At 32.9% G+C, this 21752-nt stretch overlaps 2 protein-coding genes across 2 annotated transcripts; one reads left to right on the forward strand and one right to left on the reverse strand.

Moving 5' to 3' along the window:
* The first annotated feature begins 461 nt into the window (after positions 1-461).
* LOC133287647 (stemmadenine O-acetyltransferase-like) lies at positions 462-1826 on the forward strand. Its single transcript, XM_061485297.1, has one exon. The coding sequence runs from the start codon at positions 462-464 to the stop codon at positions 1824-1826; it is 1365 nt and encodes a 454-aa protein (XP_061341281.1).
* Positions 1827-2667: 841 nt separating this feature from the next.
* On the reverse strand, positions 2668-8309 carry LOC133287634 (uncharacterized). Its single transcript, XM_061485280.1, has 3 exons — positions 7292-8309; positions 3954-4493; positions 2668-2935 (listed from the first exon to the last, which is right to left on the reverse strand). The coding sequence occupies exons 1-3, from the start codon at positions 8219-8221 to the stop codon at positions 2834-2836; spliced, it is 1572 nt and encodes a 523-aa protein (XP_061341264.1). The 5' UTR covers positions 8222-8309; the 3' UTR covers positions 2668-2833.
* Between the last annotated feature and the right edge of the window lie 13443 nt (positions 8310-21752).

Consider the following 21752-nt stretch of genomic DNA (forward strand, 5'->3'; position numbering starts at 1 on the left):
ACATTTCTGATTCTTTTTTTTTTTTTTGTAGGTTAACATTTCTGATTCTGACAAAAGAGTAGGCATATATTGCCAAGATTTTTTTATTTTAATTTTTCCTAATATGCCAAATTAAGTGGTAGCTGCACGCCAGCACCAATAGTTTGAGAATATTCTTCTAGAGCTAGAAAAGTCACCTTTTCCTAGAAAGACATGGGAAGACTTTTAACCCCTGGGTTCGCTTTTTGTCATGTGACATGACTAGATCACTTTTCTGCACACACAAATCAAGTGTGGGTCCCACGCTTAAAAAAAAAAAGTCAAACCAAATCAGGATACGACGCCGTATCCTTAAGATACGGAAGCGGATTCTTGTTGCAGGAATGAACAGTGTCATTCCTGCAACATGATTCTTATATTTCCCATATATAAATCATGATCACTGGTGCAACCTTTTTTCACACAAGCATTAGAGCCAAACAATGAAAGTTGAAGTAGAAATCATTTCTAGAGAGGACATTAAGCCTTCTTCTCCCACACCCTCTCACTTAAGAGTCTTCAAACTTTCCCTTTTGGATCAGCTTGTTCCATCTCCATATGCTCCAACAATCCTATTCTATCACAGTGCAACAACTAGCCTTTCTGAAGTTCCAAAGAGGTTACAATTGTTGAAGCAATCTTTATCTGAGACACTAACCAAGTTCTATCCACTTGGTGGCAAGATCAAAGATGACTTATCCATTGAGTGCAATGATGAAGGGGCTAATTTTGTAGAAGCCAAAGTGAAGTGTCCTATTTCTGAATTTCTAGACCAGCCTCAAGTAACCTTATTGCAAAAGTTTCTTCCATGTGAACAAGTTCTTCAAGAATCAAATTCAGGAACCTATGTGACTAACATTCAAGTGAACATCTTTGAATGTGGAGGAATTGCTATTGGCTTATGCATTTCTCACAAGATCGTAGATGGGGCTGCACTAAGCACCTTCCTTAAGGAGTGGACATGCAGGGCTAGGGGTTGCAACCAATTCACCAACCCCAAATTCATAGCATCTTCACTCTTCCCCACAAACAGTTTATGGCTTAGAGACTTGACATTGGACATGTGGGGTTCCTTGTTCAAGCAAGGAAAATGGGTCACTAAGAGGTTTTTGTTCAGAAACTCAGATATAGCCAAAGTCAAAGATCAAATATCAAGCACAGCAAACACTTCCTGTGTTGTGGTGCAAGACCCTACACGTTTGGAGATAGTTTCTGCAATGTTGTGGAAGTCTCTTATGGATGTGTCCAAGGCACAGTTTGGTACCCAAAGGCCTTCTATGTTGACTCATATGGTGAACCTGCGCAGAAGAATTGATGAAGCACTGTGTCCAGAGCATGCTATGGGAAACCTACTTTGGTTAGTAACTGCAGAACACATGAGTGATCATGAGATGGGGTTGGATGAGTTGGTGTGTAAGTTGAGAAATGGAATATCAAAAGTTGATAATGAATTTGTTGAAGAATTGAGAGGTGATAAGGGAAGGTCAATTATGCATGAGACTCTCAAAGCTATAGGTGAGGCAGGACCAAAAAATGAAGTTGAATATCATGGGTTTAGCAGCTGGTGCAATTTTGGGTTCTATGATGCTGATTTTGGGTGGGGAAAGCCCACATGGATGAGTTGTACTGTTGGTTCAAATGGTTCATTGTTTTTTAATCTTATTATCTTGGTTGACACAAGGTTGCAAGATGGCATTGAAGCTTGGGTTACCTTGGATGACCAGGACATGACTCTTTTGCAAGCAAACCCTGAACTCCTCACTTATGCAACCATTGATCCGAGTCCTCTCTCAATGTCAGTTGCCTGATTATTATTATTCGAATTAATGAAATTAGTAATTGCTTTCAAGTTAATGATTTGTTTTCATGAAAATAAATACAAAGTATTCAAAGTAAAAAAAACAAGTTAATCCTTAAGTTTAGAATATTAAATCTGCTTAGGTTAAGGAAAACAAGTTGCTTATCATTTAACTCAATGATTATTGGTCGTTACCTATAACTTCTTAATTTGCATATTATACGAGTTACACTGCTTACCGTGTTTACATTTTTTTTTCCAACATAAATAGAGGTAAATCGAAACTTACTTTGAAAAAGATAGTAAAATAAGACTAAATGAAGTGGAATATAAATTGATGGACAATGTGCCTTACGACAGAATGGAGAAAAATTATTAGCATTGTGAATGGTTAGATTTGTTATTCCTATGTTTGATATGGTACCTTTTTAATCTTTTTCTCTTTATCTCCCCCCTCTTCTTCTTTTCCCCTTCTTTTCTTTTATCTCTTTTCCCCTTCCCAGTCTTCTTCTTCTTCTTCTTCTTTTATTTTTTATTACTTTTATCTTATTTTATTTATTTTACACCCCTTTTATTTTTACTTTTATATTTACATATATATATTTTTCTTATTTTTTTTATTCCTTCGTACCTTTCATTTGAGTTTATCTACTCAATTAATTTGAGATAAAGATATTGTTGATGTTGCTTGTTCAAGTGAGTTAACCTATTTCATTCGCATTTAAATGAATTATGATTTAAAACATCAGAAGTGAATTAATGGTAAAATGGTTTGTGAGTGAAATGTTGTGACCATAGAACGCGACAAACATCCCTCCCACCAAACATTTTGGCTAAAAAAGTAAACATGTTCTGAGGATAATGTAATTTAGAGTTCAAGTACTCATCTTTGTCTACACTGGCCGCCAAGAAATTCACAAAGTAACTCATTTTATGAAGGAGGACAAAATACATATAACAAAAGATTAAGAATTATCAACATGCTTATAGGAGCTGTTATGTTACCCATTCCCCAAACTACAATTCAACAACTTCGTCTTCCTTGCATTCCCCCACATCAATCACCAGAGTTCCTTTCTTCTTTGTACGTTGAACCCTGCAACAATTTCTTCTTGGAGACTGCAAAAAAAATCCAAAACCAAATCCATTTTTTAAACAACTGTGACCTTCATTTAGCTAAAAACTCAAATAATAATAATAATAAAAAAGAAGAATATGAATATGGATCATCTCATGTGCTATTTAACATGACTATATTGTGGGAGACAATCTCAATCATTTATGGACAAACCAGCGATGATGATAACTGATATGAGAGAAAAAAAAAACATTAAAATAAGAAGGAAAAAATGTTTGTCCTTTTAAATGATACAACTTACATCCTTTCACTCTCACAACAAAAGTGAGACCCACACCTTTATTTTTTTTTCATTCTCTCTCCTCCTTTATCTATCTCTTTCTCTCACTTAAAATGACACAACTTTACATTCTTTAAAATGACACACACTTTACCCAAATAAGAAATGGAAAAAAAATAACCATTGCTTTGACTGTAAATAATTCAGATTGTCTCACATAAAGTTCATATTAAATACTACAAAAGAAGATCTATTTCTAGAAAAAAAAAAATACACAAAAAAATAACACTGCTTTTTAAATAAAAGAAAAAAAAATATCCAATGTTACTTTAGACAATTTTATTTAATATTTATCAAAATGACGTTATTTTGGGATTGAAAAATTATAAAATTAAAATGATAAAGACTATTATAACACTAAAATAAATTAAAATTATAAATATACCATGATTTTCGCCCCAAAATAACATTGTTTCAGTGAACATTAAACAAAGTTGTATAAAATAACTTTAGAAAAAACAAACACTTAAAAAAATTCTCTCAAGTTAAAATTCACGAAACATTATGGTGTGAAAATTTTGTATCTACTTTTCTTTTTATAGGCATCAAATAGATGAAATCTATTAAAATGTTTAAATATAAAAAGATAGATACAAAATTTTCACGTGACAAAATAAAATTTTAAGTTGAGAGAACTTTTTTTACATAAAATTTTAACACGAAAGAACATAATTCCAAATATATATTTAGACCTTTGAATAAGAAAAGTTAGAAGTTACCTTGTCCCACAAATGCGGGTCGGGTTTCTTATAAACCTCTACTACTTTGATTTGGGTCGGATCCGCCATTTTCCACTTGCAATCTGGGTTCGGGTTAACCCGAACATACTCACTTGCAGTCTCATTAGTACCCTTGTTATAAATTGCATTAGACAAGTAATAAACAAATGGTTTCTGACAAATATGTCTACTGACAGGGCGCGTGTTGAAAGGATAGGCAGTGTAATCAGCTCTCTTGTACCAGTTTAAGAAGGTCCTTGCTGGCATTTCCATCTCCCGGGCCGAGAAAATGCCCCGGAATATTTGAACCGCATAGCCCCAAGAAACGGATACGGTCCAAGTCCGGGTCTTGTCATAACAAATGGATTGTTGCATGAGCGCGGCTGGGTCCAATTTCATGGGCCCTTTGAGCCGCTTTATGGCCTGGACCCGGCTCACGTTAGGAAATATGGGCTCCACCACGTCCAAGTGATGGAGGGATACAAGCGGTGTCACCGGATGGGCCGCTAGGAGCCCAAAGAGATTGCCGTACACATCAAACTATTCAAGACACAAATATAACAAAACCAATGTCAGATTTGGATGTGGTTTAAGAATTCAAGACACAAATTTAAGAAGGGAAATACTACTCTCATTTTACATGAGGTAGTTATCTCATTTTCTCTCACATCGAAAATCGCACCCCTTCTTTTTTCTTTTTCTTTTTTACTTTTTAATGGTGGACCCCACTTAAACTCTCTCTATAGCATGAGATAATACTCTCATGTAACATAAGATTAATATTCCCCATTTAAGAATTCTTTTCATGTACTAATAACTGATAACCCACTAATTAACCCAATAGTCCCCTAATCAATACCTGATCGATTCTCATAACATTGTTTTAAAGGTATGTTTGGTAGAAGTTTTATTTTGGATTTGATGAATAAGTGTGGATGGGTATTGGAAAATACTACATTTGGTTAAGTTTTTGAAAAAAAAAAAAATACTAGACAAATAGGATGGTTGGAAACCGACTTTGGTGTTGATTTTTGAGTGAAATTCACGGTTACAAAATACCACTCGAGATGTGATATTTTGAGATAACTGAAAAAATAAAAAAACAGGTGCAAAGTTCTTCCCAAACATAGATTTTACAAATTTAAATAAATTTTTTCGATAATATTTCAGTCAATCAAACATTTTTTTTAAACTTTTTCATCAAACTAACTTTTTTACCATTTTTTCAATAATTATATTTTTCTGATAAAAAAAAATTTCTCTATCAAACGCTCCCTAAATATTTAAATGTGATATTTGGATGCTTTACTAATTTTATCTTAAAGTATACCACTATGTAACAAGTGTGTCACACCTAGATCAAAGAGTCTAACAATAACCTATACAGGGAAAGAAGGAACTGGGGAAGGGTCTTATCTTTGCCGACAGTGGAAAAGTATTTACCAATCATGGAGCTGATTGTGGCTCAGGTTTTCGTGGTGGGAATGCAACGTGCTTTTCAATGTGTGACAAGTGTCATTTTATTAAATCTATGTCTCCTAACTTAGGATTTGAATGGGGACAATTCAACTATTCCTCACTCACAGACACAGCACAGCAGAATTAACATAGAACGACCACGTGGATGCTGTGCAGATTAAATATTCATATTCCCCACAATATGAGCATTCTTTAATTTTTTGTTGAAAAAAATGTGTATCATTTCAAAAGATGTAAAATTGTGTCATTTTGAGTAAGATAAAGAGATAGATAAAGGAGAGAAGAGTAGACAAAAAAATATAAAGTTGTGGATCTCATCTTTTTGTGAGAGTGAAATAATACAAGTTATATCATTGAAAACGAGAAACATTTTTTTTTTGTTAAATACAAAATGTTGTAAATGAGAGAAAGACTCAGCCAAAATTGAAACCAGCAGAAAGAAAAGAAAAGTTGGAATTGACCTTTTTGACTAAAGTGGAGATAGTGCTGAAACCGTGGTTGAGGAAGGGTTCTTAGCTGTTTAATGGTTCTAGTTTGAAAAACCAAGTCAATTATGGGAGACCAAATGATTTCGAAGATTTACCATAGTGTGAAATATAATAGATCTTTGGTTTTCAAAAAAAAAAAATATAATAGATCTTTACCTAATTAAAGAACAAATTGACGATTTAATTAAATTTGATCCACTTTCACTGTCAGTTTGGGTTGAAAAATTAAATAGTGACAGAAAGCATCTTATTTTTGGTGGGAAATTACGGGTCAATACTCCATAATGGTTAAGCAATGGTGGAAGCTTTTAATACATATTGAAAGTTTTACAGAAAATTATATAATTAATAATGTGTACATATTTCTTTTAATATAAACTTATTATATGAAATTCTCGTAATAAAAGATATATTCCCATAATGGTTAAGGTTATCTTCTATTGGGACGTTTGGTATAGGAGAAATTTTTTTTGTCTGGAAATTTTGATTTTCAAAAATATAATTTTTACATTCAATTTATAATAATATCTGAAAATTAAAAATTTTAAAAAATTTAATTTCTCAAAAATTCAGAAAAATGCCGCATACCAAACACGTCCTTAAAGCGTCCTTTGGCCTTTCCCAATTGAAATGCTAAAAATATGCGGAATAATCATCCCTATAAGCACAAATAAGTATAGCTATTACTCTAGGTTTTCAAAATTAGGCCCTTTATGTCAAAGTGATCTTAAATTAGTTAGGTTACCAATAAATGTGATTTTTGTCAACTATTACTTTCTTGAAAATTTACATTATCACCCCTGTAAAATAACATCCCTAAACACAAATAACTAGTTTCAATTGAAAAAAAGACATGGACAAGATGATGCAACAAGTGGTAATTTAAAAAGAACTTAATTTCTCATACATTATTAGTATAAACAAAAAATTATACTATCAACCAATAACATGTTACTATTAATGAGTTTGACATCTCTTATATATCAATAAAGTTATTAATAAGATAACACATCATTATTAATAGTATAAAGTTATTTTACTATGTCAAAAATAAACTCAAGTTTTTTTTTTTAATTTTAGTTTATAACCCAGAAATCTCCACCTTCACTTAAATTTATTTATTCATTTTTTTCAGCCACTTCCAATAATTAAATTTACCCATTACAATCATAGTATGACTATAAGTCAATCTGTAAAGTCACACACTCAAAAGTAAATTTCTCTGTCTTTGCATTTCTATCTATTTTCACCATTTCCCCTTCTTTCCCCCATTTTCCTATGTTTTCCAAGGAACCAAACAGAAACAGTATCACAAAACCAGACAAAAGAGATAGACAAAGAAAAATTCCAGAGACAACAAAGCACACTAACCTGATGAAACCCTTTCTCCTTGGTGAGTGGAACCCCAAGTTCTGCCATACAAGCCTGCACCCTATCATCAGAGCCATACAATCCAGGGTACCTCTGAATGCATCTATCTTGGATTTTCTCCAATGCCACAGCCAAAGGATAACTAATAGCAAAACCACCACCTCCATAAGCCATATTGTAAGAAAAATAAATGTTTTGCAAGTGGCTCTCTGAAGAACTCCCAATGTAATAGAACTGATTGTGATCATATTTTTGCAAAACTTTCACCAAATTTTCAGTGACAAAGACTGTGTCATCATCACCCATCACAAACCACCTCACACCCTCCATTCCAAGCCTCAGTGTTTCTGAAACTATGCGTGAGATCCTTATAGCAGACCTATGACCCTTTGGGTTATTGTACTTGAACTTTGAAGTGTCTTCAGAGATCCTCAAAGGGGGCAAGAGATTCTCATCACCAGGCTCAGTTTTCACCTTCTGTTCTAGCCACACAATGCCACGCATTTCATTGGGTCTCCACCAAAGCTTGATGTACTCTTTTCTCTTCTTCCATAGCTTTGCTGAAGCTCCTATCCCAAATACTATGTGGGTAATTTTGGTTTCTTCAAAGGGCTTTTTTGGGGACTCTTGTGAAGATGGGAAAGTGGTGGTGTCAGATAGATGATTATGATGATGATGGGTGATGGGAATGTTGGGGGTTTTATCACAATCATAAGAGTGGCTAACGAATCTAAGGGAATAGAAGAGGTAGGAGATGGAGATTAAGAAGAAGAAGAAAGCCATTAGCTTTGAAAAGTTCCATGAAGAGTATATATGTTCTGGATCTTTGAGATTGTTCTTCATGGCAGGTTTCAAATATTTGGCTTTTGTCTTCAGATCAAAAAGACTAGTCATGGAAAAAGAATGAGAACCCAAAAGTCTGTTCATCATAACTTGCCCTATCAGAATTTATTAGAACCCCCCACAAGAGAGAAGATGAAGAGAGAGAGAAGAGAGGATTTGGTAAAGTTTTATGCTTTCATAGCCCCACAGAAAAAGGAACATGACATGATATAAGACACTCTTTGAACTTAACAAGAAATCTTACTAAAGTTTTTGCCACGACAATATATGCGAGTGCTAAACTGTAATATCTCATAATAATAATAATAATAAACTATAAATTACTATTTTTTTTATATATATATATATATATATATATATATATATATATATATTTTATAGTGATAAATAACAAATTATAATATTAATTTTACTTTTCACAAAAAGATTTTGTGCGATATATGTTTATTGGAAATTGATTTTGATATTTTATAATACTCCAGATTATTAATAATAAAATAATATTAATATATATATATATATATATATATATATATATATCTATATATATTGGGGGTTTTGTTTTTCTTATGTTGCATGAGACAAGTTGTCTCATGCAACACACACAAAGTGAATGGGACACACATTTTTATTTTCTCTCACTTCTTTTTTAGTGGGTCCCATTCACTTTTTGTGTGTTGCATGAGACAACTTGTCTCATGCAACATAAGAAAAATAAAACCCATATATTAGATGATAAACTATGATTAATTGAATTATTAATTGTTTGGGCATTTATGCATTAATTGGTAATGTTTGATTTGATTAGATTAGGATGAGTCAACAAACTTAATTTTATTAGATATGATGAATCAATATTGAGTCAATAATGAGTTAGCGATATGATATTTTGAGCCATAAGAAATTAAGAATAAAAAAGAAAATAGTGCATGAAGTCAATGTCTAAGCCAGATACATTAATGAAGAACAAGGAAATAATTGCACGAAATCCATATCGAGTCCAAAACTTCAACTATAAATAGAGGTCTAGTCTAATCAAACTAATTCATTTTTCAACATTTCCCCTCTACTCTCTCTCTCCTTATTTCAAATTTTTTATTTATTTATTTTATTTTATCTTCCTTTGATTATCAACATTTCCCCTCTACTCTCTCTCTTTATTTCCTTATTGTATGTGATTGTAATAAATTAATAGTAGGAGGATAGCTTTGTGATGGTACTCTTAAAGTGATGAACACAACCTTTGAACTTTATGCCTCCGATATATTTATACGATGTAAACAGATATTATTCGTTCTTCTCAAAGTGGTATCTGGCAGGATATCCGAATATTAGTAGCAACTTTAGGAAGAGGTGTGCACACTAGGAAGAGATGTTTTTGATAATGGCCAAATTGTTCATATGTGACTGGCAGGATATCCGGGTCACAAGGTAGACTGACAGGATCTCCAGGTCTACCATTGTTCTCTTCTTACTAAATGAATTTAATAAAGATAATAATTGATTTAATTATGTATATATATATATATATATGATTAATATTGAAATTGATGTTTGATTCAATTGTTATGTGATTATAATTTTTATTTGATTACTATATTTGAGTTATATAATTGAGTTTTGATTATAATTGCCAGTTTTGCTGACTTTTGTGTTTGTTTGACTGCAATGATCTTTCGGGAAGCAGATTTTCAGTAAATCAGGTTGCAAGGAATCAATGAGGATAACGACTCAAAATTTATAGCTAGTCATAAATATTATGTTATAAAAATGTAGACTTAGATTTTATTTGAATGTATTAGAGTTAGTCTTGCACTCGTCTCTGTATAGGTGTAGCGGTAACATTTTTCCAAATTAATTTTAGGTTTGCTTCCGCAATAGATATAAGATCTTAATAAATAATTAAGTGTTATTTTTTTTAAAAAATTTCTCTATTATAGAAATATTTTATTGTTGTTAAAATTGTTAGAAATTTAGGGGTGCTACATAAATTATGAATGATGCATATTTGATTTGGGTTTAATGCTTCTCTTATAAGAGAAAATTTTATTTTTTACACACAAATATATAGAATGATGTGAAGAAATATGAGGAAAAAAAGAAATAAAAAATATAAATTTGACACATTTAAATGTAGGGTTCGCTTTTTCTACAGTCAATGTAGATAACTTATCTACAGTGAACCTTAAACGACGTTGTTTTGAGGCGAAAATCAAGATATTTTTGTAATTATAATTTATTTCAGGGTTATAATAATCTTTTTCATTATATTTTTTAATTTTTCAACCTAAAATGACGTCGTCTTAGGAGCGAATGTAGATAACTTATCTACATTCACTTTAGAAATATTAAAGCTTTAAATGTAATACTTCAAGTACTTTCATATTTTCTCTCAAAAAACCATAATCTCTAACAATTTTAAAGTATTAGAGTTTGAAATATTTAATAATATTACTTATAATTTAAAAAACCCTAAAAATAATATAAGTTATTGGACTTTAATTTATATGAATCAAAATAACTATATTATCATTTATTGACTTGTATGTAAATATATTATTTAATTATATTATTATTAATTTTTTTTGTGAGGAATTATATTATTAATATATTTAACATTTAATTTATCTCGCATAATATAAAAAATATTGAATTCATTTGATTTAAACCAAAACACAATGAAATATATTTTATATTTACTTACAAAAATTGACATCATTTTTTGAGTTTATTTATTTTCACTTCCCTCTTTTGCCGTTCATTGTGAAATTGCGGTGGACATGTGTCCGGTTAAAAAATCACCAACACTTTACAACTATAAGGTTAGAAACGAAGAAGAACAAAGGAAACAGGCATTTCTTGTTTTTCTCCATTCCATTTATAACCTTAATAACGAGAAAATCGACTTCTCCCACAAGATAAGCACATAAAGTTAATATATACGCCCACGGAACTTTTCCGAAAGACTTCAAAACATGGAAAATGATTTCACAACTGTTTGCTGCATAGACTTGAGATTCAATTATCCGAAAAAAGAAAATATAGCTGTAATTTTTTTAAGAAGTTATTGAATTTAAATTATGTTATTTTCAAATATTTTGTGCATTCATTTACCATGTGATGTATGTGTAACTATCACATGATGAGTTCTTAATTCTTATGAATTGTACAAATACGTGGCAAGTAGTTGTGCACTGGTGCGTGTGTAACTAATTGAATTTTACCATGTTCCATCATCATAGCCATATGTGACACTCATCAACTGATTGCAAATTTAAATTCATTTTTAAAGGAAAAAAAAGATTATAACCTTTTAAAGAATTAGAACATTAGAAGAACAAGAGAGATTTCGAAGATTATGATCATTAAAGTAGAGAACTGCATGAGCGGCCACCATAGTCTCACGCGGCAAAATTAAGTTAATTGTGCACAAATTTGGTGCACAATTCATGGGAGCTTGATAACTGACAGTTGTCAGTTGTGCACTAAATATGTATGCTCCTAATTGAATTTCTTTCATATTTTTTTACGTTAAAATTTCCTTTTTCTCCCTCAAATTTCAAGTGCTATTAGTCTTGAAACATGTTATTCGTAACTTCGTTTTAGATTAATTATGTATATCATATATATAATTTAAAAGTTTTTTCTTATATTTATATTTTTAAAATTGTATCTAAATTAATTATAAATATATTTCTTATAGTTTTGAACATATTTTCAATCTATAATTTATAATTTCCCTAAATTTTAAATACTCATAAATGAGAACACTAGCTAGTAGGTAAAACTTCTTTATCTTTATATCGGAGGCGCAAGTGGGTTAAACACAACTAAAATCAGATAGGGATTAATCCAGATTCAGATAGAGACAGTTTAAAGTTAGAAAGCTTGTTTCATGAACCTAGCTAAGGATACAACAGCATCAAGGTGATTAATGTAAACCAACCCGTGAAGCATAAAAAGTACGTATAATCAAATTCATAAATTAGCTCACAATTTAAGGGGCTTTTTGACCCTTATGCCCCTTAATTAATAATTAATTACCAAATTGCCCTTCATTCAAAACTATTTCGAAAATTTACCCTCCCCAACAAACATAACACCAATCTGCCTCTGTTTGACCGTTGACCACGAAGCCTACCCGGGTACACCATTACCTACCCGGGTAAATTTTGAAACTTTTTATCTACCCGAGTATGTAGGGGTGTACCCGGGTAGAGTTCTTGAATCTGGGAAAATGTTTGAATTATTTACCCGGGTAAGGAGCAGTGTACCCGGGTAAACATCGACGGTAGGGTTTTAAAATACCCCAGCAGCCCCATTTCGAAAACCCACAAAAGGGGTACCCGAGTAGAGCTGCTGGAGGAGTGTCATCTTGAGCGATTTCAGGCATAATCTTGCACCAATTCGTCTTGTTTGTGATCATCATTCGCGGACCTTGCAACCTCTCTGCCTTCTACCGATTGAAATCGATCAAAGATGCATTTTTTTTTTTCAGTTTTTTCAATTATGTTATGATTTCTGTTCTGATTCATTGTATTTTCGTTTATATCATTTGATTCTGTCCGAATTATTTTATCAATTTGTATGTCATACGCTTACCCTAACCCTAACCCTAACCCTGAATCTAACCCTAACCCTAACCCTAACATGTATCTAATTTCTGATTTTGGTTATTTTTTCAGTTTAATAGTGTGACACAATGACCTCTCGACGCGTTTCAAAGCTGCCAGTGACCCATTCCGAGAGAAGAACCAAGAGTCGTCACGATGGGTCGTCATCCTCTCAGCCGCAGGCTGCTTCGAGTCAGGCTCCGGACTTGACGTTCGGATATTTGTTTGAGGATGACATACCTTCACACGAGAAGTTCGTGAAGTTTTTCATGACCCGGAAGATCTGCGAACCGAAATCACTGGATTCGGCATTCTTCAACCTAGAACGTTTTGACATTGTGCCGCTTCTTGAGCAGACACATTTACTTCACCTGGCGGAGATGCGGTGCCCATACTCGGAGGTTATGGTAAGAGCCTTCTACCAGAACCTTGGCTACTCGCAAGGCGAGCTGACTTCCCGTGTCTGCGGGATTGATATCATCATGACTGCTCCTATCTGGACGGAGCTACTGGGGTTCGATTTTGATGGTGTCACAGGAGCAGCACTATATGATGGAGACAACCATCATATATTTGGTGATTATAACCGGGAGACCATTGTTACAGAGACTAGGAGGGCAGACGCTGAGCCCGGTCATTTTGCTCATTATCCTGTTAGCAACTTGTCAGTTTCTGCTCGCATTCTTCATTATGTGGTGACACATATTATTTTCCAGCGCCCGCATAATCACTCAAAGGTGCTGGAAGGGGACTTTGTCATCCTGTGGGCCCTCCTTCACAGTCAGCAGGTGAACTGGAGGCATTACATATGCATACTGATGTGGAAGGCAGCCAAGTCAAAGAAGGCTGAATTGCCTTTTGCATTTCTGGTGCAGAAGATTCTGCATAGATTTGGAGTGCCTATGGCAACAGAGACCTTGAAGACCGCCAGAGGCTGGAATGCTATATTTGGTGAGAGGCTCCTGAAGCAGTGTGGGATCCTACCGAACAGAGCGGGTATCTGGACGTGGAAGAAGGCACCAGAACCACCTGAGATCCCATTCCACCACGATGTTGAGATGGAGGATGCACCTGCAGGTGATGTGTTGGTCTTTATGAGTTTATGCAATTTTGTGTTGTTTAATTTTTAATGTGGTATTGAAGTTTGTTTTTCATGGTTTATGATGTAGGCCTTGATGATGATGACGATGATGATGGCGTTGCTGAGGTTGATGTCAGACCGACACGTCCCACCCGCAGTCGGCGACCACCAGCTCCTCCTGAGGGTGGATGGACACTTGATCATGTCATGGCATCCTTATATGATCTGACTACTGACTTTAGAGGATATAGACAGAGCACGAGCAAGTGGCGAAACCAGATGGACACAAGGGTTGCACGGTTGGACACAAGGGTTTCACGCTTGGAGGGTTTAATTGGCGAGGGTGCCCATACTCAGGAGGAGGAGGAGGAGGATGATGACAATGGGGATGACACAATCGGATGAAGAGAATGGGGAGGACACGCCATCGGATTAGTGTGTCCATAGGGTTTCATATCATTGATTTAGTTTGATGTAATGTAGTCATTTTGGTACATTTAGGAACTTTACCTACATTGCATGGATGTTTTTGTACTGGATGTTCAAAATTTGAATGAATGAAATTTTCGTTTTGCGCACGTTCAGACTTGTTGGTTCTATGCATTAGTATGGGACCTTGCATTAATATTGTCATAATTAATTTGGAAATCAATTCAACCCAAAGTACTTTAATATTCATGTTCAACTTTCATTGGCGCACATCTTGATTACTGCATCCTATTTCTACGAAATCAATCCACCCCCAAGTCATACCGTATGTAGGTATTGCACAACAATTACCAAAATGCAACAAAAATTGCCAAAACAGCATATGCAACAGCATCTGCAACTGGTCTACCCGGGTACCACGAACTGGTCTACCCGGGTAGGATGTACTCGGGTATATCATTACGAGTTACCCGGGTAGACCAGTTGCAGATGCAGCAGCAGGTGCTGTTCAATCCATTTTGTTTGCATCTTGGTAATTGATGTGTAATACAATAACCTTAACTGACTCGGGGAAGGGGTAAATGGGTATGGTAGACATTCAGATTGCACAATACGGAACGAGTGACTCGCTAAACTTAACGGATACATATTGGGGTTTCTGGACGCGATTTACTCGGGTACACTGCTCCTTACCCGGGTAAATAATTCAAACATTTTCCCCGATTCAAGAACTCTACCCGGGTACACCCCTACATACTCGGGTAGATAAAAAGTTTCAAAATTTACCCGGGTAGGTAATGGTGTACCCGGGTAGGCTTCGTGGTCAACGGTCAAACAGGGGCAGATTGGTGTTATGTTTGTTGGGGAGGGTAAATTTTTGAAATAGTTTTGAATGAAGGGCAATTTGGTAATTAATTATTAATTAAGGGGCATAAGGGTCAAAAAGCCCAATTTAAGGACAATCTATTTAACAAATAATTATGAGCCTCCTTAATGGTTTTGTTATGGTTGATTTATGAATAAAAAGTTAGAAGAGTTGTGTCTTTTTATTTTGAATAGTCGTGTTTTTTCGTTTGCGAATATTTGTGTCTCTTTACCTACGAAGAGTTGTGCCTCTTTGCCTGCGAATGGTCGCACCTATTCGTTTTTGAATAATCATGTCTTTTTGTTTTGTGATTTAACAAGAATATTTGAAATATGTGACTTGATTGATTGAACAGCTAAAAGCTTGTTTAAATAAAGCCATGATACAAAGAAAAACCAAAACAACCTAACTAAAATCTTATCAGAATATTTAAACTATCCTAAAAATAATACGAAAGATTTACACTTATCAAGAATATTAGCTAACAACTCATATCAGCTAACAAACAAAAGAATAACAAATTAATATATACAATCTTATCCCAATACTCCCCCTCAAGTTGGATTATGGAGGGAGGAAATGCCCAACTTGGACATTAAAAATTCAAACTGCTTTTTACCAAGAGCCTTAGTAAGAATGCCAACTGGTTGTAAAGAGGTCTTGATATAAGCTGTATAAATTGTTTTTGACATGAGATGCTCACGAACAAAATGTCAGTCTAGCTCAATGTGTTTGGTGCGCTCATGAAAAATCGAATTTGAAGTTATGTGAAGAGCAGATTGACTATCACAAAATAATTTCATGGATTGAGTATGATGAACACCAAGAAATTGAAGAAAAGATTTAAGCCATAGAAGCTCAGCTGTAGTACTTGCCATTGATCGGTATTCAGCTTCAGCGGAAGATCGAGAAACAGTATGTTGTTTCTTACTTTTCCAGGAAATAGGAGAATTGCCAAGAATAACAAAATAACATGTGACAGAGCGTCTTGTAATAGGGCAGGTTGCCCAATCTGAATCACAAAAGGCTTTAAGTTGAGTGTCACAATCTGATTGAAGAAGAATCACTTGTCCTGGATTTCTTTTAATATAACGAAGTACTCGGATGACTGCATCATAATGAGCTTGCTTCGAATGCTGCATGAACTGGGATAAAGAATGGACTGCATAGCTGAGCTCAGGACAGGTGATAGTAAGATATATTAACCTTCCTACAAGTCTTCTATATCGTGTAGGGTCTGAAAAAGCAGGACCATCATCTAGTGCTAACTTAACATTCTGCTCCATAGGAAAATCAATTGGTTTGCAACCAAGTAAACCACAATCTTTAAGAATATCCAGCGCAAATTTTCGTTGGCATAAAAATAAACTAGTAGAGCTTCTTGCAAGTTCAATACCGAGGAAATATTTCAGCTTACCAAGATCCTTGATTTTAAACCAAGTGTGGAGATGTGATTTTACTTGAAGGCAAATAGCAGAATTATTACTTGCTAAAATAATATCATCCACATAAATCAAAACTGCAACAAATTTATCACCAGTAGAATATGTAAAAAGTGTATAATCAGCTTTGGATTATTGAAAATCAAAGAAAATAAGTGAGAGGCGAAGCTTGGCAAACCAATTTCTAGGTGATTGCTTTAAACCGTAGAGGGATTTTTGAAGTTTACAAGCCTGACCTGGAGAGCTATTAGTGAATCCTGGAGGGAATCTCATGAAGAAATCCTGGAGGGATTTCTTCATTGAGATCACCATGAAGAAAAGCATTTTGAACGTCAAGTTGATATAACTCCCAACCCTTTGCAACAGGCATGGATAAAAAAGTACGCACACTAACCATTTTTGCTACAGGTGCGAATGTTTCTGTAAAGTCTTCTCCTTCAATCTGATTATTTCCAGCAATGACTAAATGTGCTTTATAACGTTCAATGGAGCCATCAGATTTGTATTTTATGCGAAACACCCATTTGCAAGGAATAGCTTTCTTTCCAGGAGGCAAGTTAGTAATAACCCAAGTTTTATTTGCTTCCAATGCATCAATTTCGAGTTGCATAACTACTTGCCACATTTTATTTTGCACGGCCTCCTTGAACGTAGTAGGTTCAATATGTGCACTAACAGCTGCAATAAATCTCTGATGATGCGTAGAAAATTTATTGTTAGACAAAAATTGATCTATAGGATACGGTTTACCTGAGGCGTTTGAAGGAGTGATGTTGGTAGAAGAGGGTGTAGTCATGGAATTGCATTGATAGTCACTAAGATAGGTGGGAGCTTTATGTTGTCTTCGCGCACGTTGATTCGGTGCAACCACTGGCAACATGGCAGATGGAGAGCTCCCCTATCGTGAGAGGTAATAATAGGAGACGAATGAGAAGAATTAACATAAGTATTCTCGGAAGAGGAAGGCACATTCACCGCTTCGAAACTGCTGGGGATACCACTACCGCGTCGGAAGCTGAAGTCACGGCGTCAGAAGCTGCAGGAGATGCAACACCGCGTCGGAAGCTGCTGAAGTTGAACTCACCACGTCAGAAACTGGTTCGGGTAAATTGGCACATGGTGGTTCATAAATTTCCAGACTTGCATGCGATATACCAGTTTGAGAAGAGGAAAGCCTGTTGTGTAGAGCAAAAGGAAATTTATCCTCATGAAAATTAACATCGCGAGAAATAAATACCTCATTTGATTCCAAATCAAAAAGCTTCCAACCCTTCTTATTGAACGGATAACCAAGGAGAATGCAGCGTTTCGATCTAACAGCAAATTTGTCTGATGGTTTAGGCACTACAGTAGCATAACATAGACATCCAATAACTCGCAAGTGATCATATGATGGAGCTTTTCCATGAAGAACTTCAAAAGGAGTTTTGCCATCAAGGAGTTTTGTGGGAGTTCGATTTATGAGATGAGCAGCGTTGAGAATGCAATCACTCAAAAAATGCGTTGAGAGGTATTTGTCCACAAACCTTAGGCATAGTAAAATTGTTTTAAGAATATAATATATAATATTGGACTTGAGTTTAATTTTACTATAATTTTTTTTTGTTAGCCTAATTTTACTATAATTTCTTATGTCTTGCATGTTGTATTTTGATTTTGTGTGATTGCATGTGTTTTTTTATATTTTTATAATCAACAACATAGATTTCACACTATCACCTTTAATAATATTAATATAATTTACATATGAAAAAAATATTTCTCCAGTTACGAAATAAAGTTAACTTCAGTGAGCTCAAAATGACGTCGTTTTGAATTATAAGATTAAAAAATTCTAATGATAAAGACTAATATAACCCTGCAATATATTAAAATTACAAAAACACCTTGATTTCAGTTCCAAAATGACGTCGTTTTGGACTCACAAAAGATAACTTATCTCTATTGACTTGAGAAATCTTTTACCCTTTATATATATATATATATATATATATATATATATATATATATATATATAGAAAAAAAAGGTGTGTCATTTTAATTGACACACCTTACATTCTTTTACTCTCACAAAAATATAGGACCCACATACTTAAAATATTTTCCCTTCATTCTCCCTCTCATAATTTACCTCTTCCTCTATAACATAATTTTATATCCATTAAAATAATACACACCTTTCCTGGAAAATTTGAAACTTTAGCGCCTCGGTTTTGAAATTTTTTATCTGCTTCTCACTTATCATTTGCGCCTCGATTTTTCTTGATATATTGCAAGGTTTTTCACTGTCAAGCACGGACACTCATTTTTTGAAAATTTTGTGTGTCCGACTCCGACACGGACACGCTCCGACACGCGGTCAACATTTGAAGACACACAGTCAACTCTCCGACACATTCCGACACGTTTTCTTGACACGCAGTCAACTTTTTTCGACATGCAGTCTACTTTTTTCGACATGCAGTCAACGCTCCGACACACTTTTTTTTTAATCTTAATTTTATTTTATTAACTAAATATAAAAAAATAATTTATGAATTATTTTTTTCTGTTATGAAATTTGACATGAAAAATTAACAAAGTACGAAAAATTATTTTTATTTTTATTTATGTTATAAAAATTAAATATGTGATTGGTTATATGACTTATTATGAACTCTTATATGTATTAAATATAAATTATATTATATATATTAAAATTTTTATTTAATATCAAAATGTGTCTCAACGTGTCAAAATATAACATTTTTTAAAATTAACGTATCAGTGTATCGTGCCGTGTTCCGTGTCATTACATCATAAATTTTTCACAGTGCAATTGAAGTTGTGTGCAAAATTGCATTCACACTTCGAAATCCTCTTTTTTCCATATCTCGATTTTCTTGTTGAAATCTTCCTTTTCCAATTTGGATGCATATTTCTTTTTTCTATTTTTTTTTTGGATTTTATAAGAGTTATGTTGTAGGAAAAGTGATTGTGTAATGTTATAGATATTCGTTTTACGTGCCATAGTTTTTTTTTTTTTTCTTCTTCAAAAAGTATGGACTCCACAAAATGTTGTGTGTGTAGAAAACTTTTGTTATGTGATATTAAATGACAAATTCAAATCCCTTCTTTTTTTTAATGTTGTTTTTCAAAGTCATTTATCTTGCAATCTCGATAATCGTGTTTTGTCAAATTGAACGTGTATTGTTAGTTTGGTTCCTGTTTGTACCGGTTCATACACAAATCTTTTGTCTCTTCGATTTTCGTGCTTCAAAACTTCAAATTATAATTAATTCTAGTTTTGTTTAAGAAAAAAAAATCAAATGACATAATTTATATCATTTCACTATCACAAAGAAGCAAGATTCACCTTTATTTTTTTGTATCCATTCTCTTTTCCTTTTTATCTATCTCTTTCGTTCATTTAAAATGACATAATTTTACATCCTTTAAAATGACTCACATTTTTACCTTTCTTTAATCTTTCCTGTTTTGTTTTTATATGGAAAAAAGTGTGATTTTAGATAACATATTTTACATCATTTCATTTTTATACAGAGGTGAGATGTACATCTTTAAAACTTTTTTTTCACACTCTCTCATAATTTATTTATTTTTCTCATTTAAAATAACATACGGTTTTCCGTTCTTGTATTCACAAAACTGCAACATACATAGATAGGCTTTTCATGAATGATATACGCTTATCCTGATACTTGAATAGCGATTTTCGTGTTGGACTGATATTGTTTTCTTTTCTTTTTCACATCCGTTTAATACTGAGTTTCTTCTATATTTTTTTTATTTTTACTATTATTATTGAAAAAAATATCTTTAGTATATTCTTATTATTTGTAATTTTTTTTTCATTAGAATTTAAATTAGATATGGGTTAAGCCCATTAATATTTCTTTATAGGAAAAAACCTTTGTCCTTTTTAAGAATATAATTTTGTGCCATTTTAGATTCTAATCGTTGATTTTTGTCAATCAATAGTTAAGATTTATTAGGTCAAATTTATTAATTAATTATTAAGTCGCAATAAAATCCAATAAATCCTAACCATTAATTGACGAAAATCAACGGTTAAGATTTAAAATGATACAAAATTATATCATTTAAAAGGATAAATATTATTTTCTTTCTTTATATATTGTATTCTCCTGAATCAATTCAAATATACAAATTTATTCTATATTCCTCTCATCTCTTATTATTGAACAATTATTATAATTTTTGTGATTAAATTTAAGAGTGCATTGCTTTAAATTAAATTAGCAATGTGTTGAAGGTTTGTGTTGTTAATCTTATATTGTGATTATGAATTTAGAAATTTTTTCTGATTCTTGAAAATTAAAATTTTAATGCAATACTATAAATAATTATTGACAATTTTTTTATTATATATTATTATCATACTTTTTGGTAATTTGATATCAATTATTAGATTGATTTGTTTGGTTTAATTTTGTGTAAATTAAACCGGATTTAATTTCTATTTATGTAACTTTTTACTGCAATTTTGGGCTCGTGTTTATTTTTATTGCAATTTTTTTATGTCTTGCATATTGTGTGATTGCATGCAAGACATAAAAAATTGCTTGTGTAAATTAAACCGGATTTAATTATTGATTGTGAGTTTGTGGTTGGTGGTCTCCAACTTTAGTGATGGTTTTAAATTTCATTTGTTGAAATGCTATTTTAGAATATAAATAATATTTAATGGCATGATCAACTCCACTTACCAGTTTAATCATTAATGAGGACAAAGTAATCCTCGAGTTTTGCTTAGTGGATGTAAGAATTAGTTACAAAAGTACTCGAATATGATCATTATGAAGTTAGTACACCGAGCAAATGGAAGTTCATTTTATATTTTAAAGCACTCATTAATACTGAAAAATTATTATAGGTAAAGAGTCTATTTGAGTATCTTCTTTTTAAGTTAAAAACTAGACTTAAAAAGCTTACCAAAAAAAATAAAAAACTAGACTTAAAAAAATACTTTTAAGCTAAAATTAAAAATAAGAATTTAAAAAATAAAACTAAAAGTTTGTATGATTATATAAAAAATTTAACTTAAAATATATTTTAAAATTCGTGTAAATTATTTGATAAAATATTTTTTTTTGTTTTGTTTCTAATTAAAATTAAACGGCACTATAAATCTTTATTATTTAGATAAACACAAATATAATGAAAA

The sequence above is a fragment of the Gastrolobium bilobum genome, unplaced genomic scaffold (genome assembly GCF_033153095.1).
Source record: "Gastrolobium bilobum isolate Gb01-03AN ecotype WA unplaced genomic scaffold, APGP_CSIRO_Gbil_v1 utg6021, whole genome shotgun sequence".
Classification (NCBI taxonomy): Eukaryota; Viridiplantae; Streptophyta; class Magnoliopsida; order Fabales; family Fabaceae; genus Gastrolobium; species Gastrolobium bilobum.

Coding starts and splice junctions, on each gene's coding strand:
- LOC133287647 (XM_061485297.1), top strand. CDS start 462: ATGAAAGTTGAAGTAGAAATCATTTCTAGAGAGGACATTAAGCCTTCT.
- LOC133287634 (XM_061485280.1), bottom strand. CDS start 8,221: ATGATGAACAGACTTTTGGGTTCTCATTCTTTTTCCATGACTAGTCTT. Junction 4,494..7,291: donor AGGAGAAAGGGTTTCATCAG/GTTAGTGTGCTT, acceptor TGTCTTGAATAG/TTTGATGTGTACGGCAATCT. Junction 2,936..3,953: donor ACCCGCATTTGTGGGACAAG/GTAACTTCTAAC, acceptor TTTTTTTTGCAG/TCTCCAAGAAGAAATTGTTG.